The sequence below is a fragment of the Microchirus variegatus genome, assembly GCF_963457635.1.
Source record: "Microchirus variegatus genome assembly, chromosome: 6".
In the NCBI taxonomy this organism is placed as follows: Eukaryota; Metazoa; Chordata; class Actinopteri; order Pleuronectiformes; family Soleidae; genus Microchirus; species Microchirus variegatus.
The window spans coordinates 11,139,732-11,158,151 of record NC_139807.1 but is presented as its reverse complement, the minus strand read 5'-3'; the positions used below and the strand labels follow the sequence as shown (position 1 = coordinate 11,158,151).

Sequence of the window (18,420 nt, the reverse complement as noted above, 5' to 3'; positions counted from 1 at the left end):
CTAATAAATAAAATAAAATTGCATTGAAATAACTTTGATTCAAACAGCAAGGAAATTATTTTTTTTATCAATATCGCACACATAAGTAACAGGCACAGTGATGTAATTTCTGGCCCAAGGAATTATAGATACTGAATATTTCAACAGGGCAGATACAAAAACATCTTTTGCTGCTGAATACAACACATATAGAGGTCTTCCATGCACGCACATACCCACATCTGTATGAAGGGGACAGATCTTCTAAAAGCTATTCATCCCTGTCCTATTATTTATTTATTCCTATTATATATATACATATATATTTTTTATTTATTTAATTAATATTACCTTTATTATAACCAGGAAAAAGTCCTACTAAGATTAAGAGCATCATATTTGTTGCACATTTAATAGACTACAAGACAAATAAATAAATAAATTAATACAAATTGAGAAATTACATTTAATGAGCTCCACCTCCAGTTAGTTATTATTCTAAATCTAAAAAAAATAAATTAAAAAAAATAAACATTTATTTCCATGAATTCAAGTTTTACTTTAAAATATGTTTAAATTCACAGCAGGATATTATGTTTTAAACCTTTATTTATTTATTTTAGATAGATAGATAGATAGATAGATATTGTAAACTTGAGTCAGGTCGCTGTGAGTTTGGCCCACGGGTGAGTGTGGGTGAGTGTGGGTGGGAGTGAGGGACGGACAGAGGGAGGAGGGACCGTGCAGAAGTTGACTCCATGTCTGCAGCGCACCACCAAGTCCAACCTCTCCACGCTCCTGAAGCGCGAAGGGGAAATGCTGTAATTGTTTCACAGTTTCACTGACAACACTTCTCTTCCCCTCCTCGTCAGCTCCATCTTTCGCGCACAGGACGCTTCGCCAAGCGTGGATGTATCGATGAATTTCGCCGGGATCCTGACCAGCGTCCTGCTGCTGCTTCTCCTCGCGGGGCAAGGTAAGACACGACGCGCCGTGGGTCGGTGTTGGACTCGCGACGCGAAGCCCAAACATTCTAGACTTTCGTTGAAGTGCGTTTTTGAACCGCTGTCACTTTATATCGCGACATGAATGTTGACCTTGCTTTGGATCCAGTTTGACCACCTCTGATGAACTCCCTTATGACCGACACAGATCAGTGACAAACACACCTTTTATTCCCAACACAACAGTCGCTCTCGATGAAAAACATGTCACGATAATAATATCAACATTTATTCAGTCTAGTTTTCTACAGAATATGCGCACTCGTGGATGAAAAGTGACAAGTGGCGCACGGCGCAGTTGCCATTTTAATTATTCTGAGTCGTAAAGTGCGCAAAGCTTCTCTCTCTCACACACACACACACAGCTTTTCTTCTTAGGACGCTGCATAGCCCCATTAGTACCAGGTTTTGGTCTCAGGGCCGGCCAAAGCCTTAATGGGGCCCAAACTGAATTTGACCCCCCCCCCCCCACCACCTCGGAGTAGCAGGTCCTCGACTATTATTTATACAATTGTAATACTACTATAATAATTAAATTGCTGGAAAAAGTTGTGTTATTTACACCAAACCAGTGTTACTCTTTTTTTTGTTTGTTTGTTTGTTATCAGTAGGAGGCAGTAAAATCACAAAAGTGGCTTATTATTAATTTGCACTTTCGTATTCAAATTGAAGCACTAGGTGTTTCATGACATGGCTGTTAAAACATGTTAAAACAGACGTGCAAGTGTACACTATATCTTTATTTTAAATCATATTGAAGATTTTAAAAATGTTTTTTTCTCCACATGCTATTTTGTATGATGCCACTTACGGTGGTTTTCCACTACACGGTACCGGCACGGCTGGAACTCAGCACATTTTTTTTGCTTTTCCGTTACCGATAGCTAGTACCTGGTACTTTTTTTAAGTGCCTGCTCTTGCAATGTTCCAAGCGAGCTGAGCCGATACTATGCGTGACGTCGCCAAATTGCAGGCCACTGATTGGTCAGAGAGTCGGCACTGGAAGAGGCGTGAGCAAGACGTCCGACACAAGAATCAAACCAAACAATGCCGGACTCTAGATCAATTTAACACTTAAAAAATCCTGAAAACTTGCGTGAATCTCCAACATTTAGCAAGGAAATGTCTTAATTCTCAATATTTAACCGCAACACAACCCCTGCCGCTAGCACACGGAGACACAGTCGTCTGTGCTCCGGTCATGCAGGAAGTACCAAACTAATATTTTTAATGAACTGATTCTAATGATTCAGTTTTTAAGTCACTAGTCCCTAGTTTGTGAATGTCCCCCTGCCACATTGAGGAGGTCCCGTGCCGTGTTGTGCCAGTACCATGTAGTGGAAAAGCGCTGTTAGTTCACTCATGCCTTGGACCCGGCTCTGTTTGGTGTCCATGAAGATCCTGACAAGGTCAATGTTTATGCCAGTAAAAGTTCCCAAACACACATACTTTGGATAGTTGTGAGTAGACTTGTTCCGATTCCGATACCGGTATCAGAAAGACCTCCGATACTGCCGAAAATGCCGTCATCGTTATCGGCGAGTCCTGGAGTCCAAGCACCGATCCGATACCACGTAACTTATTATAAATAGGAATCCGTTTAGTGGTTAGCTCCGTTAGCTCTGACACAACTCCTCTTCGTCGCTCTTAAAACAGTTGCGCTGATTTAAAAAAAAAAAGAAAAAAGAAAATAATGCAAATTATATCACATTGGTATCGGTATCAGCCGATACCACAGCACAAGTATCGGTATCGGGAGGGGAAAAAATGGTATCGGAACATCTCTAGTTGTGTGGACACTCACTGACCAAATAATGCCTCGAACTGAACCTTAAACAAACCACCTCTAAACTGGATTCTAACCTTTTCCCAGGCTTGTTTTGTCATTCATATACATGGTGAGGGCCTAGATAGATAGATGTATTTTGTTTGATTTCTGGCAAATTCTTCTTCAGGTACATGGTGTCAGGCACATAACAACCTCTGGGATGTTTAGTTCAACGTGCTTGAAGGGTTGACTTTTCTCCAATACCATGACATGTAGCATTAGCTCACAACTCGGTCCCTGGGGCAACTGTGAGGAGCTCATGCATGTGCGTGTAAATCGAGTCAACATATGAGCGACACATGTTTCTGTCTCAGTAGTTGATTGACTGTCGGTGTTGATGAACTGAATTGTCCAGATGTAAAGGAGTGTTGTACATAACAGCGTAGTCCTGGAGCTGTATATGGATTCACTCTCTTGCTCAATTTTTCAGTGAGTAGATTGTTCCCTGTGGTCTTTAACAGGCAATGAATCGTTTTCCTTCTTTCCGATGTTATCTCGTACCTGAGTTTCTAGTTCATGGAAGACTGCTGCTCCACTGTGTTCTTTAAAACAGAAGATTTTTGTAGAAGTAGACTCTGGCTCTCAAGGGAACCCAGAGCAGAACAAAACAAGATGACTGCTTTGAAAAACTTTTTATACTGTGTTGAATACGGCTCTTTATCTCATTATTAACATGGACAAAGAGTACACAGGGGAGAACTCATCTCAATAAGCATCCTTCTAACCTGTGTCTTTTAAAATAACTGAATGTGGCAAGTAAGTTGTGTTTATGTTGTGCCAATGTGTTTGTTGTGCTTTGACACCTGTCACATAATGTGATGTATGATGTTTGCTTCTGCCCTACATAGGGAGTGATGTTGAGAAAAGAAACGTTAAGTTTTCAGGCAGATAAATCATTTTCATTTCGTGTCACTAAGCTGAGAAAAAATTAAAACCTTTTTTTTCTTCAGTCGGTCGGTTAAGAGTTTCTGGCTCAAGTGAAAGAGTTTTTGGGGGGTTTCTTGTTCGTGGAATGGGAGATGGCTGAAATTTGTACTTGCCAACTCTTTTAGCTTTGGTTGACTGAAATAATGAATTGTGAGTCTCTTTTGGCTGGTTGGGCTCAGGTTTACAGATAGTGGAATCTGCAGGGAGCTACAGGAAGAGGTGCTGTTCCTTTTTGAAAGGAACCATCTCAGGTGTTTTGAGCATCTGATTAGGATGCCCCCCTCAACACCTTTGAAACTCCTTCAACTCCATTGGAAGTTGTCTGGGAGTCTCCAACTGGGAGGAGACCATGGGAATGTTCTGGATGGTGTAAGTGTTTTATCCCATCCTGAGAACTCGACAGAGCTGCTCATTTAAGCCAATTAAGAAAATTGTAAGATGTTTTTCGAAAATGATATTTAGTGAAGTTAGCTTTAGTATTGCTAACACTTCCTATGATACGTGACTGTTTCTCTGAGGAATATTCTGTGGAACAAAAAACATCCATCCATCTTCTACCGCTTATCCGATGTCAGGTCGCGGGAATAGTAGCTTGAGCAGAGAATCCCAGAATTCCCTCTCCCCGGCCACTTCGTCCAGCTCTTCCGGGGGAATCCCGAGGCGTTCCCAGGCCAACCGAGAGACATAGACTCTCCAGCGAGTCCTGGGTCTTCCCCACGGGTCTCCTCCCAGTGGGACGTGCCCGGAACACCTCACCAGGGAGGCGTCCAGGAGGCATCCTGACCAGGTGCCCGAGCCACCTCATCTGGCTTCTCTCATTTTTTTCATGTCAGACTTTAAACTTGACCAAATGTGTTCAGTGCATACTGAGTGGATATAAATGGTTTTCTTGATTAGTTCAGCCTCACTGGGCATTTTCGTTCATACCAAACACCCATCTTCAGTTTATCTCAAACAAACACAAACCTTTCCTGGGTAGAGTATGAAAAACACGTAGGAGGTGTGATTATTGTGGCCGTAAGCTGAATAACTGCTGCTGTGTGAAAATGTTGTACAACAATGCAACAGTGACTTTGTCCCAGATGTGATACTCGGTTGTCTGTCCCATGGGAGCAACACAAAGTGTCTTCACGTTATCAAATTGGAGTCATTTATGTTTATTCAGGCTTCACACAGGCTGCAACCTGATGCAGACAACCCCCCTCTGTCTCCCCCCCCCCCCCCACACACACACTTTGTCCTTTTCCCTCTATTTTATTCCATTGTCCCTGAACTGGGTAACTTTTTAAAGGATTTTTAAATGGACGCCAATACTGTCACAGCAGAGCAGATTTCCCTGAAGCGAGACAAAGTCTATTGTCTCTTTGCAATTTAGAGGTGATTAAATGATACAAAACCCAGAGAAATGAAAGGATTTTGCTCTCACCTTCCTCTTCCCTCAATCCCTCATCGGCTGTGTGGGCTTTTTTATGGTTGTGAACAGGAGGGGCTGTGTATGCAGATAAGTGCCGGAAAAACATACATTGACACACAAGCTCTCGGTGGGGGTCCGATTAGTGGGCTACAGAAGGTATTGTCTCCTGCCAGCCAGGATCAAGAGAATTGTTACTATGTCGGAGGGAATGCTGATCCTACAGTTCATCGGATTTGGGTTTTTTAGTCAAAAATAGAATTTGGATGGAGGAGGTGTATAGTGAATGAAATTTTGGACAGCAGGGAGGTTGTAAGGTGGAGTCAAAATAAACTTACAGTCTGTGGGGCAGATTGTAGTGAGCGTCGGCGTGTGTGAGGATCTGAACTTCCATTGTGAAGTCTCCAGAATTGTGATTTGTGCCAAACTTTGTGATCGTCACATTTTCCTATAGACTTCCATTTAAACTCAGTTCTTTGTGCGACCAGTGGAGTCACCCCAAGTAGCTAACCCTGAAATACTACATCCATTATTTTATGTACAGTCTAAAAAATGTTTGATATCACAACTGCATGATTCATTAACCTCCATCCTCTTCCTTGCATCATAGCGAGCAGAAAGCAATGTGAGGCACATGTCAAACATACTATATTGAGCCTCTGTAGCCTTTACTTTGTTGTCACTGAATGTGAGGCAACTGATTGCGTTACATTACTTGTGCTGTTCATGTCACTGGATTAGAACTGAGGAAACCTCTGGGATCATGAGAGGTGAAACGTGTGAAAAGCTGTTGCTTTCAATCCATTGACCTCTATTTAGAGAGAGAGTGTGTCGTCGTGTACGTACACAATGTTGGAGAAAAATAAATAAATAACAATTTACATAAAAATGAATGTGTACTCGCTGCTTTCGACTGATTGTGTTTGCTAATCTGCAAAACTAAAATGCTCGTCTGAGCTTTGAAGTACGGAGCAGCTCTCTAGTTTCTTCTCCTCCAGAAGCAATATAGCTGCATTAAAGCCTGACAGACAATCAGTGTGTGTGTGTGTGTGTGTGCGCGCGTGTGCGTGTGGCTTAGGGACTGTGTGGTGGCTGCAGGGATCCTCTTAACGCGATTGTCGTGTGATCATTGTAACCACTAGGACCCCCCCCAGCTCCTTCCCTCACGCACACACACACACACACACACACACACACACACACACACACACACACACACACACACACACACACACACACACACACACACACACACACACACACACACACACATGCTACCAGGCAGAGACAGAGGCGTCTCTTCTCTTCCTCATGGATTGGCACATACGTCTTCCTCCAGACAGCCCTGTTGTTTGATTCCTGTGGGACAGCTTGGTCTTTAGTGCAGGCAGAGAAAACTGAGTCATGCTTTAGCATGGAAGACGAGATGGTGAGAAATGGAAAGCGAGGGATGAAGTTGAGCAAGAGGATGAGCATATATCCAAACATAGTCCTCCTACTTTTCTTCCCCTTTGATACCATTCTCTTCTTTTTTTTTTCCCACCACATCCTTCATATGCTTTTTTTGGGGGGGGGGAACTGACATTTGGGGGAATTTGGAGGATAAGTTAACACCTTGAAGTCTTTGTCAAGCCAACTTTTGCAGGTTGGCTGAGCACAAACTTTCCCCAGCAGAATATTTCCCAGAGCATTACACTTCCTCTGTCAACTTGTTTTCTTACCATGGAGAATCCTGCATCTCTTCTTCAGGGAAAACAGACACACCGGCACCTGTCTGTCTCTACAGGAAGTAGAATTATACATGATTCATTAGGCAAGGCCAACCTTCATCCTGTTCTACAATCACGTCAGACCAGTCTGCAGCCCCATATGCAACAAGATGTCATGAACTGTAACCATTTATTGCTTATTCAATTTCACTTGTCGCATGATGCATATACAAGGATACACTCCGATGTAGTGAAGGTGCCGTCACTTTGGGGGTAACGCGATCATCATGAATTGTGGGAAATGTAGATTATGGTCAACGCACGCCTTAAAGCAGCATAAACCTATTTCAACACAGATTTTTAAGACCAATTAATCACTCGTGGGCCCCATAAAATGACGTGGCGGGCCACATCTGGCCCCCGGGCCTTGAGTTTGACACATGTGACTTAGAGTTATATACGGCCCCTTAATCATTGATTTTATTAGTTGGTATTTTTTCCACCGGTGACATTTTTTTGCCGGCCAAATTCACGTGACAACGGCCAAAATTCGTTATATACCGACTAACGTAAACCCTGGCTTGGAGGAATGTCATTTTCGTTGTTTTTATGCCGCTGTCAGTACTGTTCTCCTCAGCAGGCGTTTTTAAAACGGTGACGGCTGGGATTACGTCGGCTGCAGCGGAGCGGATTTTCCTGGTTAAATTCTGGTCAATAATGCTCCCCTGCTAGCTGGCTGTAAACTGTGGAATGGATTTCCTGAACGGAATCGTGCATCTTTACTCATTGAGACACGACCTCAGTTCAGGAAATCCATTCCACGTTTTTTGCAGCCAGCTATCAGAGCAGTCAGGGAATCACTTGTGGAGTCATTTCAGCAGACATTAAAGCACAGACGTATCGGATTGGACATTTCTACAGTTGTATCGAAAACATTTCCGATCCATCAATTACATCTGTATCGGAACCCGATGCAGATACTGGATCGGCTCGGCCCCATCCCTAATTTTTACACATGCTAACACATGACCAGACACTGACCTAGCACCTAAATCTGACTTGGAAAACGTGGAAACTACATTGGCAATAACACCACCAAATTGTTAGGATACGTAGAAATTGTAATGATGAGAGGAAGCAGGATGATGATGTGATGCGTCTCAGATGCTGTGACAGTTGACTTCCACTATCATTCCAGTGACAGCATCTCATGTCTGTGATGGAGGGCCATTATATATTGATTTTGAGGAGCATTATCTTGTTATTAATGGCTTTAGTTTTGTTCTGATATTGATCATACATGGAATACAGGTCTGCTTGAAGATCAAGTTTCCCCATTAGATCTTTTTGTGTGTGAGAGAATGCAGTTAAAATACCTTGTGCAAAGAATCTTACCTACAAACAATAGGCAACACTGTCTCATATGAAAGCACAGAGGCAAGGACATATTGAATTTCATGCACCAGTTGAAACAAAATCATATGCCGTTCACTCAGCGTGAGTCAAATCAAAGGTGAACGGACGTACATATATAGGAGGAACATGTGTACACACGTGTATGCGGTTACACATCCATGAGTGTACGTCATACATACATACATGAAAACACAAATAAATGAATACATGCACCATATGCTCCATGGGAGTCGCAGCATCACATGCAGTAATCACTGTAGATCCTCATGTGCGTCACTCTGCATGTCATGGTCAGGCCATCAAAAAACCCTGGAGAGCAAAGACTGACTTTCTCTGTCACTTCTCTCCTCCCATCTCTTCACTCGGCTTTGGCTCTGTATCTTTTAACCCTGCGCTCACACACACACTGTCAGCAGTGTTATTATTGGAGGGTAATTAGTTCCTCCAGAACGTCCAGCGCTCGCTCCCAGGCTCATCCTGTTAAGCACACGCGTGATCAAAGAGCTTCTTACAGGGAAACGGTCTTTTTTTTTGTTGCAGCTTTTGCTTCTGTAGCCAATGAGAGACGAACTCACTGTTTGGCTTGTTAATACCAAATCAATGTTGCTATTTAAGTGTGAAATGCATGACTGCTTGGCTTAATTGACTTTAGCCTTGGCTTGTCACTTTGTTAGCACGTGTGGAGTAAATGCATACGCAGAAAAATGGTGATGAAAAAGTGTCCAGCTGATTTCACGTCGTCATCAGAAGCTTGACAAGTTTTTTAATGTTTGAGATGATAAGAGTCGAGATAAATTATGTTGATGATGCCTGGAGCAATTCTGAACTTAAAGACTCTATCCCAACATTTTTAACATTTATTTTACATGAAACGTTTCTACTGATCTAGAGAATTAAATCTGTATTCTCATGAATGGCCATCATTGAGAAGCCTGTTTGTATGTAGGTCCATGGGAAAAAAACACACTTCTTGGCTTAGGACATCATTAAACATATTCCTGAGAATTCAATCTTTAGTTTTAAGTCTTCAATACCACATGATGTCCATTTTGTAAATGATGATCCCCATCAGAAGACAATAGATAAAATGTGGTAGTTATTGAGACTAGTGCTGAAAACATAACTCAACTATTTTGATAATTGATTCGTCGCTTTAATGAATAAACAAAGGTTTCTGATTTTTCAGCTTCTTAAATGTTAATATTTTATCGTTTCTTTGTGCCATATAACAAATCATTAAAACTGAATATTTTGGTTTGTGGACAAAACGAGACATTTGGGAACATCATCATTTCCATGTTTGAACACAACATGGAAACACACATTTTACAGGATTTTCTGACATTTTATGGATCAAACAATTAATCAAGAGAATAATGAACAGATTAATCGATTATGAAAATAACAGTTAGTTGCAGGCCTAAATGAGACACCATGTGGTTGATAGCTAATACCGTGTGTGCATGGTTGCAGATGTAAGTGGATGTTTCTTGTGGTTTCAACACTAAACTCCAGGCTTACAAACATCATCATAGGTCAATGGCAGGCAGTAAAAGTCACATCCAGCATTAACTGAGGTTAAAGAGCAAAGGTTGTGCTTTAATTCCTTTAAATTAAAGCTACTTAAGATCTAGCAGAACAACTGAGGGAATTAAGTAAGTGGCTGTGCCAACACGTGAAGAAGAAAAAAAAAAGGTTTTGTCACACTGAACAAAAGGTCCAATTAATGGACAGATTTTGATTGCTTTTGTTTTCCCCACAGCCAATTAGAGGCTTAAAGAAGGTTTGTAAAGGGCAGCCAATCAGGGAGCAGTGGGCACTTTTTTTAAAGGCAGGTACCAAGACTGAAATTACAAAACTGTCTCTCGAGAAAGGTCTTTTCATTAAGCTTTAAGACTCGTCTCTATACCTCTACAGGTGACCCCAGATAACTCTGTATGAGTGAGTTTGAAGTCACCACAGTATAGAACTTTTTATGACTCACTTTTATAACCCATACACTGTTGCAGCTAGAACTGATGTTTATTTTTTTTTGACAAATTTGAATTTTTTTTCTTCTACCCCAAAAGGTAGGTTTTATTCAAAGAAAGCAGTGCAGCCAAAAAACTTATGTGGGACTAATCGTTTGGAGATATATGTTCTTCATCCATCCATCGTCAACTGTTTATCCACGATAGGATCCCAGGGGTGGCAGCTCTAGCTAGAGGACCCCAAACTTTCTCACACCACATCTTCCAACACTGATTGGGGGGATTCCCAGATCAGCAAGGAGATCTTAATAAGTGGTCTGTTTCCATGCAAAGGAGCAGCAGCTCTACCCCAAGGCTCTCCAGGATGACTGAACTTCTCACTCTATCTCTAAGGGAGACCCCCCCCCCACCCACCCACTCTCTAGAGAAAACACATTTTCTACCCACAATCTTGTTGATCCCTGGGGATTTATGAAGAGATCGAGAGCTTTGCCTTGTGACTCGGCTCCCTTTTCGTCACAACGGTGTGGTGGAATGAACGCAACAGCACGCCTGGCCAATCTCATGCTCCACTGTTCCCTCACCCCCTCACTCCTTTGCTTTGGTCAAAAACTCCTTCCCCATGTGCGTTTTCACAATTCTGTTTCAGTAAAGCTATTGTCAGCGTCTAACATTAATCGTCATGCTTACACAAAATCAACAAACACGGGATGCAATTCGATGAGATTGTTATTTCCCCTGCTATAACAAGTCTGATTTGTGAACATAGAGGAAATGAACCGGTCGTTCAAAATGAGAAAGCAGACTGTAATATGATATTTACTGTATGTCTGCGAGATATTCATCTGACTGTATTCCCAACTGCAATAAGTGGCTGAACTGCTATAGGGCTTTATGAGCAATAAAAATTAGATTTTTTGGATTTGTTGGAGCATATAGGTTCTGTTTTACTGTATAGTATGTGGACGTTGAGTGGAGGCTGAGGTCAAAGGCCAAAGACACACACACATGGTTTCTCTGAAGACATTAAAAGTTTTATTAAAAAAAAAAAAAAAGAAAAAACTATTGCACACTGACTTAATGATGAACACATGTAGTGGTGGATCAATCCATTCTGAAACACTGGAGGAAAGACATTGAATTGAAAGCAAATATGACTATAGTTGAGATTTACTGAATATTAAACCAAATATACGTTTGAAATGCCTTGTAGAGAAACGACTGACTCACGCATCAAGAGCGTGTTCCATTAAAGGACCATGTTTTATTTAGATGTTGTCAAAGAAACAAACCTTTCCTTTGAATGTAGCTATTAGTGTGCGCTGAATATGGGTCGAGCGAGTTTTGCCCTTTTGGTGAAGCGCACTCTCTGTAATGGTTCACACTGCTTGCTAAGTGCAAGGGATGATGGTCTGGGACTGTGTTGAATAATAAGTGCATCACTTCTTGACCTGAAAGCCTCTGCTCTTTCTTTTTTTTCTTCAAAATGTATTAGTCAGTTAAAAAATTCAATAGCACACCGACTGTCAATGTTTAAATGGCTGACATTGAAATAATTAAACAGCAGCTGTGTGTTTATTTACCACATGTTAAGCTACTGCTGCAGTGATTCTGAGGTTGTTGTGTTTGCTGTCCCTCATGGGGATGTTCTGGGTTAGGCGTGGATCTGTGTGCCATGCCAGTTCTCCACAATACAACCTTCAATCCCATCCTCACAAAGGGCACAAACCCTTGTGCAGACTGATGCAGGGAGGAGGGAATGCATCGTTTTTCACCTTCAGCTTTGTGTCAATAGAGATCCATTAAAAGCTTTTCAAACTTTGCCTTTATTTTGATCCCTCACAGCTCATTCTTCTTCTCTCCAGAGCAATCCAGGGCAAAGCAATATTGATTAACTAGTTAAAGGGTCGTTTCATCTAAGTCAACTTAAAAACTAAACTAAAATAAGCTTCATTTCTCTTGCAGTCATGGTCTCAGCACAGTTCTCAACATCCATGTTTTAACATAATACAGCAAATGTAAAGTGACATTATTTCCCTCTCCTTCCATTTCCTCTTCCTCTTTCTTTAAATTAGGCTGCCTTTCATCCAAAGGAGAGGACAGATTATTCCGCAAGTTGTTCCGCAGATACAACCAGTTCATCCGACCAGTGGAGAATGTGTCTGATCCAGTTACGGTGGAGTTCGAGGTCTCCATATCTCAGCTGGTAAAAGTGGTAAGAATAGACTATTAGGTCTATGAAGAGATCATTTTAAGTTTTAGAATATATTTTTATCCAAATCTCTTTAACTCTGTTGACTAATTTGTCCATTTTGTCCTCAAAGGATGAGGTGAATCAGATTATGGAAACCAATCTGTGGCTGAGACATGTGAGTGAGGTTAATCTACATAGGAATCTAGTCTGCGACATTATTTGTACACAGTGATTTGCATTTTTTATTTTTTATTTTTTTAGGTGTGGAACGACTACAAGCTGAAATGGGCTCCTGTTGAATACGACGGAATTGAATTCATACGAGTTCCCTCCAATAAAATTTGGAGACCCGACATTGTTTTGTACAACAAGTAAGTGAGAGGTGAAGAGGTGTGTTATTATCACCCATCATAGGTAATATTGGTCACAAACATTATTTTATAAATGTACATTTCTTTGTTACTCTTTATCCTTATGCTGTTTATTAATATTCAGCACATTTTATGTTATAATTGCAGTTAAAGCTCCAGTATGTAAGATTTATAATAAATGATCTAGACCACTATGTTTTTACTTTAGCCCACAGTGGACAAACTAAACTAAAATCTAGACTTGAATGATAGTTGAAGGGAAGAGTGAGGTGACGGGGTATTTAACTGCAATTATTCCACTTCACCAATAGATTTTGCTAAATCCTACACACTGAACCTGTTTAAGTGAAATGACATTGACATCTCGTTGGAAATACTCTTCCATAGCGCTGTGGGTGATTTCCTCGTGGAAGACAAAACCAAGGCTCTGCTGAAGTTCGACGGCACCATCACCTGGGTTCCTCCAGCCATCTTCAAATCCTCTTGCCCCATGGACATCACCTACTTCCCCTTTGACTACCAGAACTGCTCCATGAAGTTTGGCTCCTGGACTTACGACAAAGCCAAGATCGACCTGGTGCTCATCGGCTCAAAGGTTAGAAGCTCCGTCTCTGTCAGAGGGCAGGATTCTTGTGTGATGATGTTTTGCTGCTTTGTGGAGTTACTTTAAAGTGGACATATTATGCAAAATCAACCTTTAATCAATTTAATACTTGTATTTGGAACTCTGGAGGCTCTATGAGTAAGCAAAGTGTGAAAAAAGATGACTCAGTCATGTTTGTGTTGTCCGCCTCAGTCAGTTCTTGTCTTTGTCTATGAATCTTTGTCTCACGGAGCTTCGCTTTTTCCTAAAAAAACGAGAGAGTGCAGGCGAGGGCAATAGTAGCTGGAAGAGTTGTACGCATGTTCTGTTCTTGGCTGCATAGTGCAGCAGTTGTGGTGCTTCATCCTTAAGGTATTTTGACCAAAGCCCATGTCACAGACATGTTCATTAGGACACCAGGGAACTAGGTTAACTTGGAGAAATAGGCTATAATATGAGTCCTTTAATTCTAGATAACTTTGTGCATTTCCACAGGTGAACCTGAAAGACTTCTGGGAAAGCGGAGAGTGGGAGATCATAGATGCGCCAGGATACAAGCACGACATCAAGTATAACTGCTGTGAGGAGATCTACCCAGACATCACCTACTCCTTCTACATCCGCCGCTTGCCACTCTTCTACACCATCAACCTGATCATCCCCTGCCTGCTCATCTCCTTCCTCACAGTGCTGGTCTTCTACCTTCCATCCGACTGTGGCGAGAAGGTGACCCTGTGTATCTCAGTCCTCCTCTCCCTCACTGTGTTCCTGCTGGTCATCACCGAGACCATCCCCTCAACATCACTCGTCATCCCACTGATCGGCGAGTACCTCCTCTTCACCATGATTTTTGTCACGCTCAGCATCGTGATCACGGTCTTTGTGCTGAACGTCCACTACCGCACCCCCATGACTCACACGATGCCAGAGTGGGTGAGATCGGTGTTCCTCGGGGTGTTGCCCAGGGTGATGCTGATGAGGCGGCCAATCGACCAAGGCTGCTCCTCTCCTGCTATCACAGCAGGAGGAGAAGGACGAGAAGGGAGCAGTGGAGGAAGAAAAATGAGGAAAAACAGCGTAGTAGGCGGAAGTAGCTCAGGAAGTGTGAGTATTGGAGGTTTAACTGGAGGTGTGAGCTGTCCATCACTGGATGGTGGTGCAGGGGGAGGAGAGTCCAACTCAGCAGGTGGTTCCATGAACTGTGTGGAGTACGGCAAGATGAACCACAACATGAAACGAAACATAAACAGGAGGTGTCCTTATAGAGGCAAGGAGGTGCCGACTCCTGTCCCTCCTTCAATGGCCCCCCCTCCTCCTCCTCCTCCTCCTCCACCACCTCCTCCACCTCCTCTCCCTTCTCAGGGATCTCAGACCCAGGGGCCCCAGGAATCAGAGCCACCAAAGCTACCCAGGTCCAAGAATGTCTCGTCCCCTGTCAATGCAGTCGTCGCCTTCTCCGTGGTGTCGCCAGAGATTAAGCAGGCCATCGAGAGTGTGAAGTACATCGCAGAGAACATGAGGACGCGCAACAAAGCCAAAGAGGTAAGAACAAGCATTTTTGTCACATTTATTTTTTGGGATCATAGCAGAGGATTTTCTCTTCCCATGAAATATAAACAAACTGTCAGGGAGTGGATTGTATTGAGTGTAATATATAGAAATCAAATAATAATAATAGCCCCTGAGTCAATGACCATTATGTTGAAAGTTGTATTGCATTGTATAGTGTGGAATGAAAAAGAAATATGGTTACACTTGGTCAATATGGTCATAATTTTGTAATCGGGCACAAATATTATGTTTATACAATCTTATTTGAATCATTATTGAATAGAAATACCCAAGAAAAATAACAATGGAAAAATGTGTGTGGGACATAAGGGAGATAAACTTAGTTGTAATCAAGTTCACTCGTAATTATCAATGTTGAATCACAAATATTTTAATATAGATAAAGTATTTCACTGGTGGTAGTAACTCTCATTACCAAGCTATTACATGGATATCACTTTGAAAAATAACACAGTATTACTGTATTATTATCTACTTATTACAACTGTTACTACCAAACCAGAAAGTGCATTACACTGTTAGAAATAAGGGTTCCAAAAGGGTCCTTCTACAAGGGCTGAGGTTCTACCTGGAACCATTTGCTTCTGAAAAAAGGGTTTTTCAAGGGTTCTTGGTAACACTAATGTTTCCAGTAAAAACCATTTTGATCCCGAGAACCCTTTAAAACCCCTTTCCTGAACAAAGGGTTTTAAAAAGGGTTCTTGGTGGAACCCTCCAAAAGGGTTGAGGTAGAGCCAAAAAGTGTTCTCCTGAGGACAAGCCAAATAACCTTATACTGTTCTACTTGGCACTTTTATTTCTAAGAGTGTAGAAACAAGTATTACCATAATATTACCTATAATACTTTTTTTTACCTATTACATTATTTTATATAGTTAATAATCATGAACTATGGTTGCTCAAGAGAGACAGAAACACACAAGTGGAGACAAAGGCAAAATCTTTCAGCCAAAACCACAGAGTCACCACAGAAGCTTGACCAAAGCTCAACTTTAAGTACTGGATTTTAACCTCAAATGAACTATATACTATATCTCTAATTCTCAAGTCTCAACCCTCAAAGCTATTATTAACCTCGTGGAGACCTTTATTCCTCCCTTAGAAAGGTGTGAATAGACCCACCCACACATGCACACAGCAAAAAAATATAGTGCATGTGTTATCTCGGTGTGGGAGTTTCTGCTTTGCTTAGTAAATGGAGGAGAAACCATTTAAAAGAAGCTATAAAAGGAGTATAAAGCTGCTTGTGTGTTGCAGATACAGAGCTTTTTGTTTGCCCCCCCCCCTGCTCTGGATGCGTCCGATATGTTTGTTGCCTCAGCTCTATCTTTTCTTAGCAAAGCTGAGATCTTTCTCTGAAGCATGTGGACTTGCCATACGGCCTCTTCTATAGGCGCGCACACACACAGGCATCATGGTCAGTGCAGCCATGATCCGATTGTCCACACCTGACTGATCAAGGGATGCACGCGCGGCGGCGCACACAAGCTGTGCAAACTCTGACAATAGCCATGATGCTTGGTGCTTTCAGGCTCTTTCGTACACATCAAATTAAATCAGATCAGATGTTATTTGTATGGCAACAGATCACAACACACATTATCTTATTATCAAGGCTCTATACATAGCAAGGCAGAAACCTCACCGTATTACAGAGAGAGGAGAGGAGAGGAGAGGAGAAACAGTTCACACAGTGAGCAGGCACTTTGTGTCAGTGGAGAGAAAAACCAGGAAGAAATGTCTGACAGACTCAAGGATGTGCAGCCGTCTGCCTCGTCCAGTCGGGGTGAAAGGAAAAGGGGGAGGAGGGGCCATTAAGAGACAGAAGAGGGAGAACATGCAAGAGCAGATGTTTTGATTAACCCTTTAAGGAAAAATTATTTCTTTGCATTTTTTATTATTCTATTCTATTATTTTATTTACTTATAACAATAACGACAAACAATATCTATTTTTTTTACTTAGACCCTACAGTATTTCAGATACAGGCCTCTACCAAACGGTTGAGATGTTTGTTCATAATAAACCTGGTTTTCATAATTCATAAAGTTCAACATTCAGAACAAGTCACATTTATTGTTAGTGAGTTCAGCTTGATGCATTTTTCAATGAGATATAGTGACTTAAAGTGTGGTCGAACAAACGGTTGAGTAGAACCTTAAAGGGTTAACAGTCGTGATATCTGTATACATATACATTGTCATTTTTATAAGCTGTAGTCAGTATCGGTCCAATACTGGTCAAAATCACTGGATCGGACAGATAAAAATGTAGAATCTGATACAATTTTAAAATCCTACATATTACGTGCTTCACTGTGCACGTGTACTGTAGAAATAAAACCATTTTAGCGGAGTCATGTTTGGGCTGTTTATTTCTTGTTAGGGTTAGAATTATGTCACTGAAATGACTCTGCACAAATGTTTCGTTAACAGCTTCATACGTTCATAAACACTCAAAAATGTCTGTATTGGATTGATATTCTTTGATATCGGTATCAATCTCGGACACAGAAAGGTGGTATTGTCCCATCCCTGACACAGTGTCCTAATAGTTGTGCCATTATCAGGATTGTCAAGTCCAAAAGTGCAATCATTCTTTTAAAAATAATCACAAGTAACTCTTGGTGATTTTCTTAAGTCTGCAGTCTGTTATGTCCGTCCTATTTGTCCGTCTTCTGTAAATTTTATATCCCTGGCCTCCACTTTGTTGCCCAACAATCTATGGATATTTTAATGATGTCAATCTAATCCTTATTTCACTGTCATCAGGTGAAGGTTGTGGGGAAAATTCCACAGGAGAAAGAACAGTGTATCGTTGTGTTATTAGTGTGAATTTCCTTATTTTCTCCTTATTTTCTCCTTATTTTCTCCTCCTATTTTATCCCCTCCTCTCCTCAGGTGGAGGATGACTGGAAGTACGTTGCCATGGTCATTGATAGGATCTTCCTGTGGGTTTTTGTGACAGTGTGCGTGCTGGGAACTGTCGGACTCTTCCTCCAGCCACTCATCAGCTTCCTAAAATGAGATACTTTTGTCTCTGTCCTGTCTCTTTCTCTCTCTCCCTCTCTCCCTCTCTCCCTCTTGTCTTCTTTGTGTCTATCTCTCTAACACACTTGCATTAGTGCGGGATTTATCTTTCCTGCAGCTCTTTCACATCAAACCCTGGGCTGTCGTCTTTCTCCATTTCTATTTTTTGTCTCCCCTGCATCTGTCCTCTTCTGTGGGACTACATCGTCCACCATGATATTTACTTACCCGCATTTCCCCTATGTGCATGCAATGCTGTCATACACTTGTTGGCTTTTCTTTCAACTCTTTGTAGGAGTGATTTTCACATCTGCTCTCCTTTCTTCTTCCATTTTTCACCTCTCCTTAATGTTGCCTGATGCTGCCTGCAGCTTTTCTGTTTACAGTCATCTCCAAACATTTACATCCTTTATTTTACTAGGCATTT

At 41.6% G+C, this 18,420-nt stretch overlaps 1 protein-coding gene across 1 annotated transcript; it reads left to right on the top strand.

Annotated features, from left to right (window-relative positions):
- Positions 1–897: 897 nt before the first annotated feature.
- LOC310929083 (neuronal acetylcholine receptor subunit alpha-3-like) lies at positions 898–17,990 on the top strand (the record flags this gene model as incomplete). Its single annotated transcript, XM_083891788.1, has 7 exons — positions 898–955; positions 12,320–12,459; positions 12,569–12,613; positions 12,700–12,809; positions 13,197–13,404; positions 13,888–14,934; positions 17,865–17,990. The coding sequence occupies 7 exons, from the start codon at positions 898–900 to the stop codon at positions 17,988–17,990; spliced, it is 1,734 nt and encodes a 577-aa protein (XP_083747914.1).
- Between the last annotated feature and the right edge of the window lie 430 nt (positions 17,991–18,420).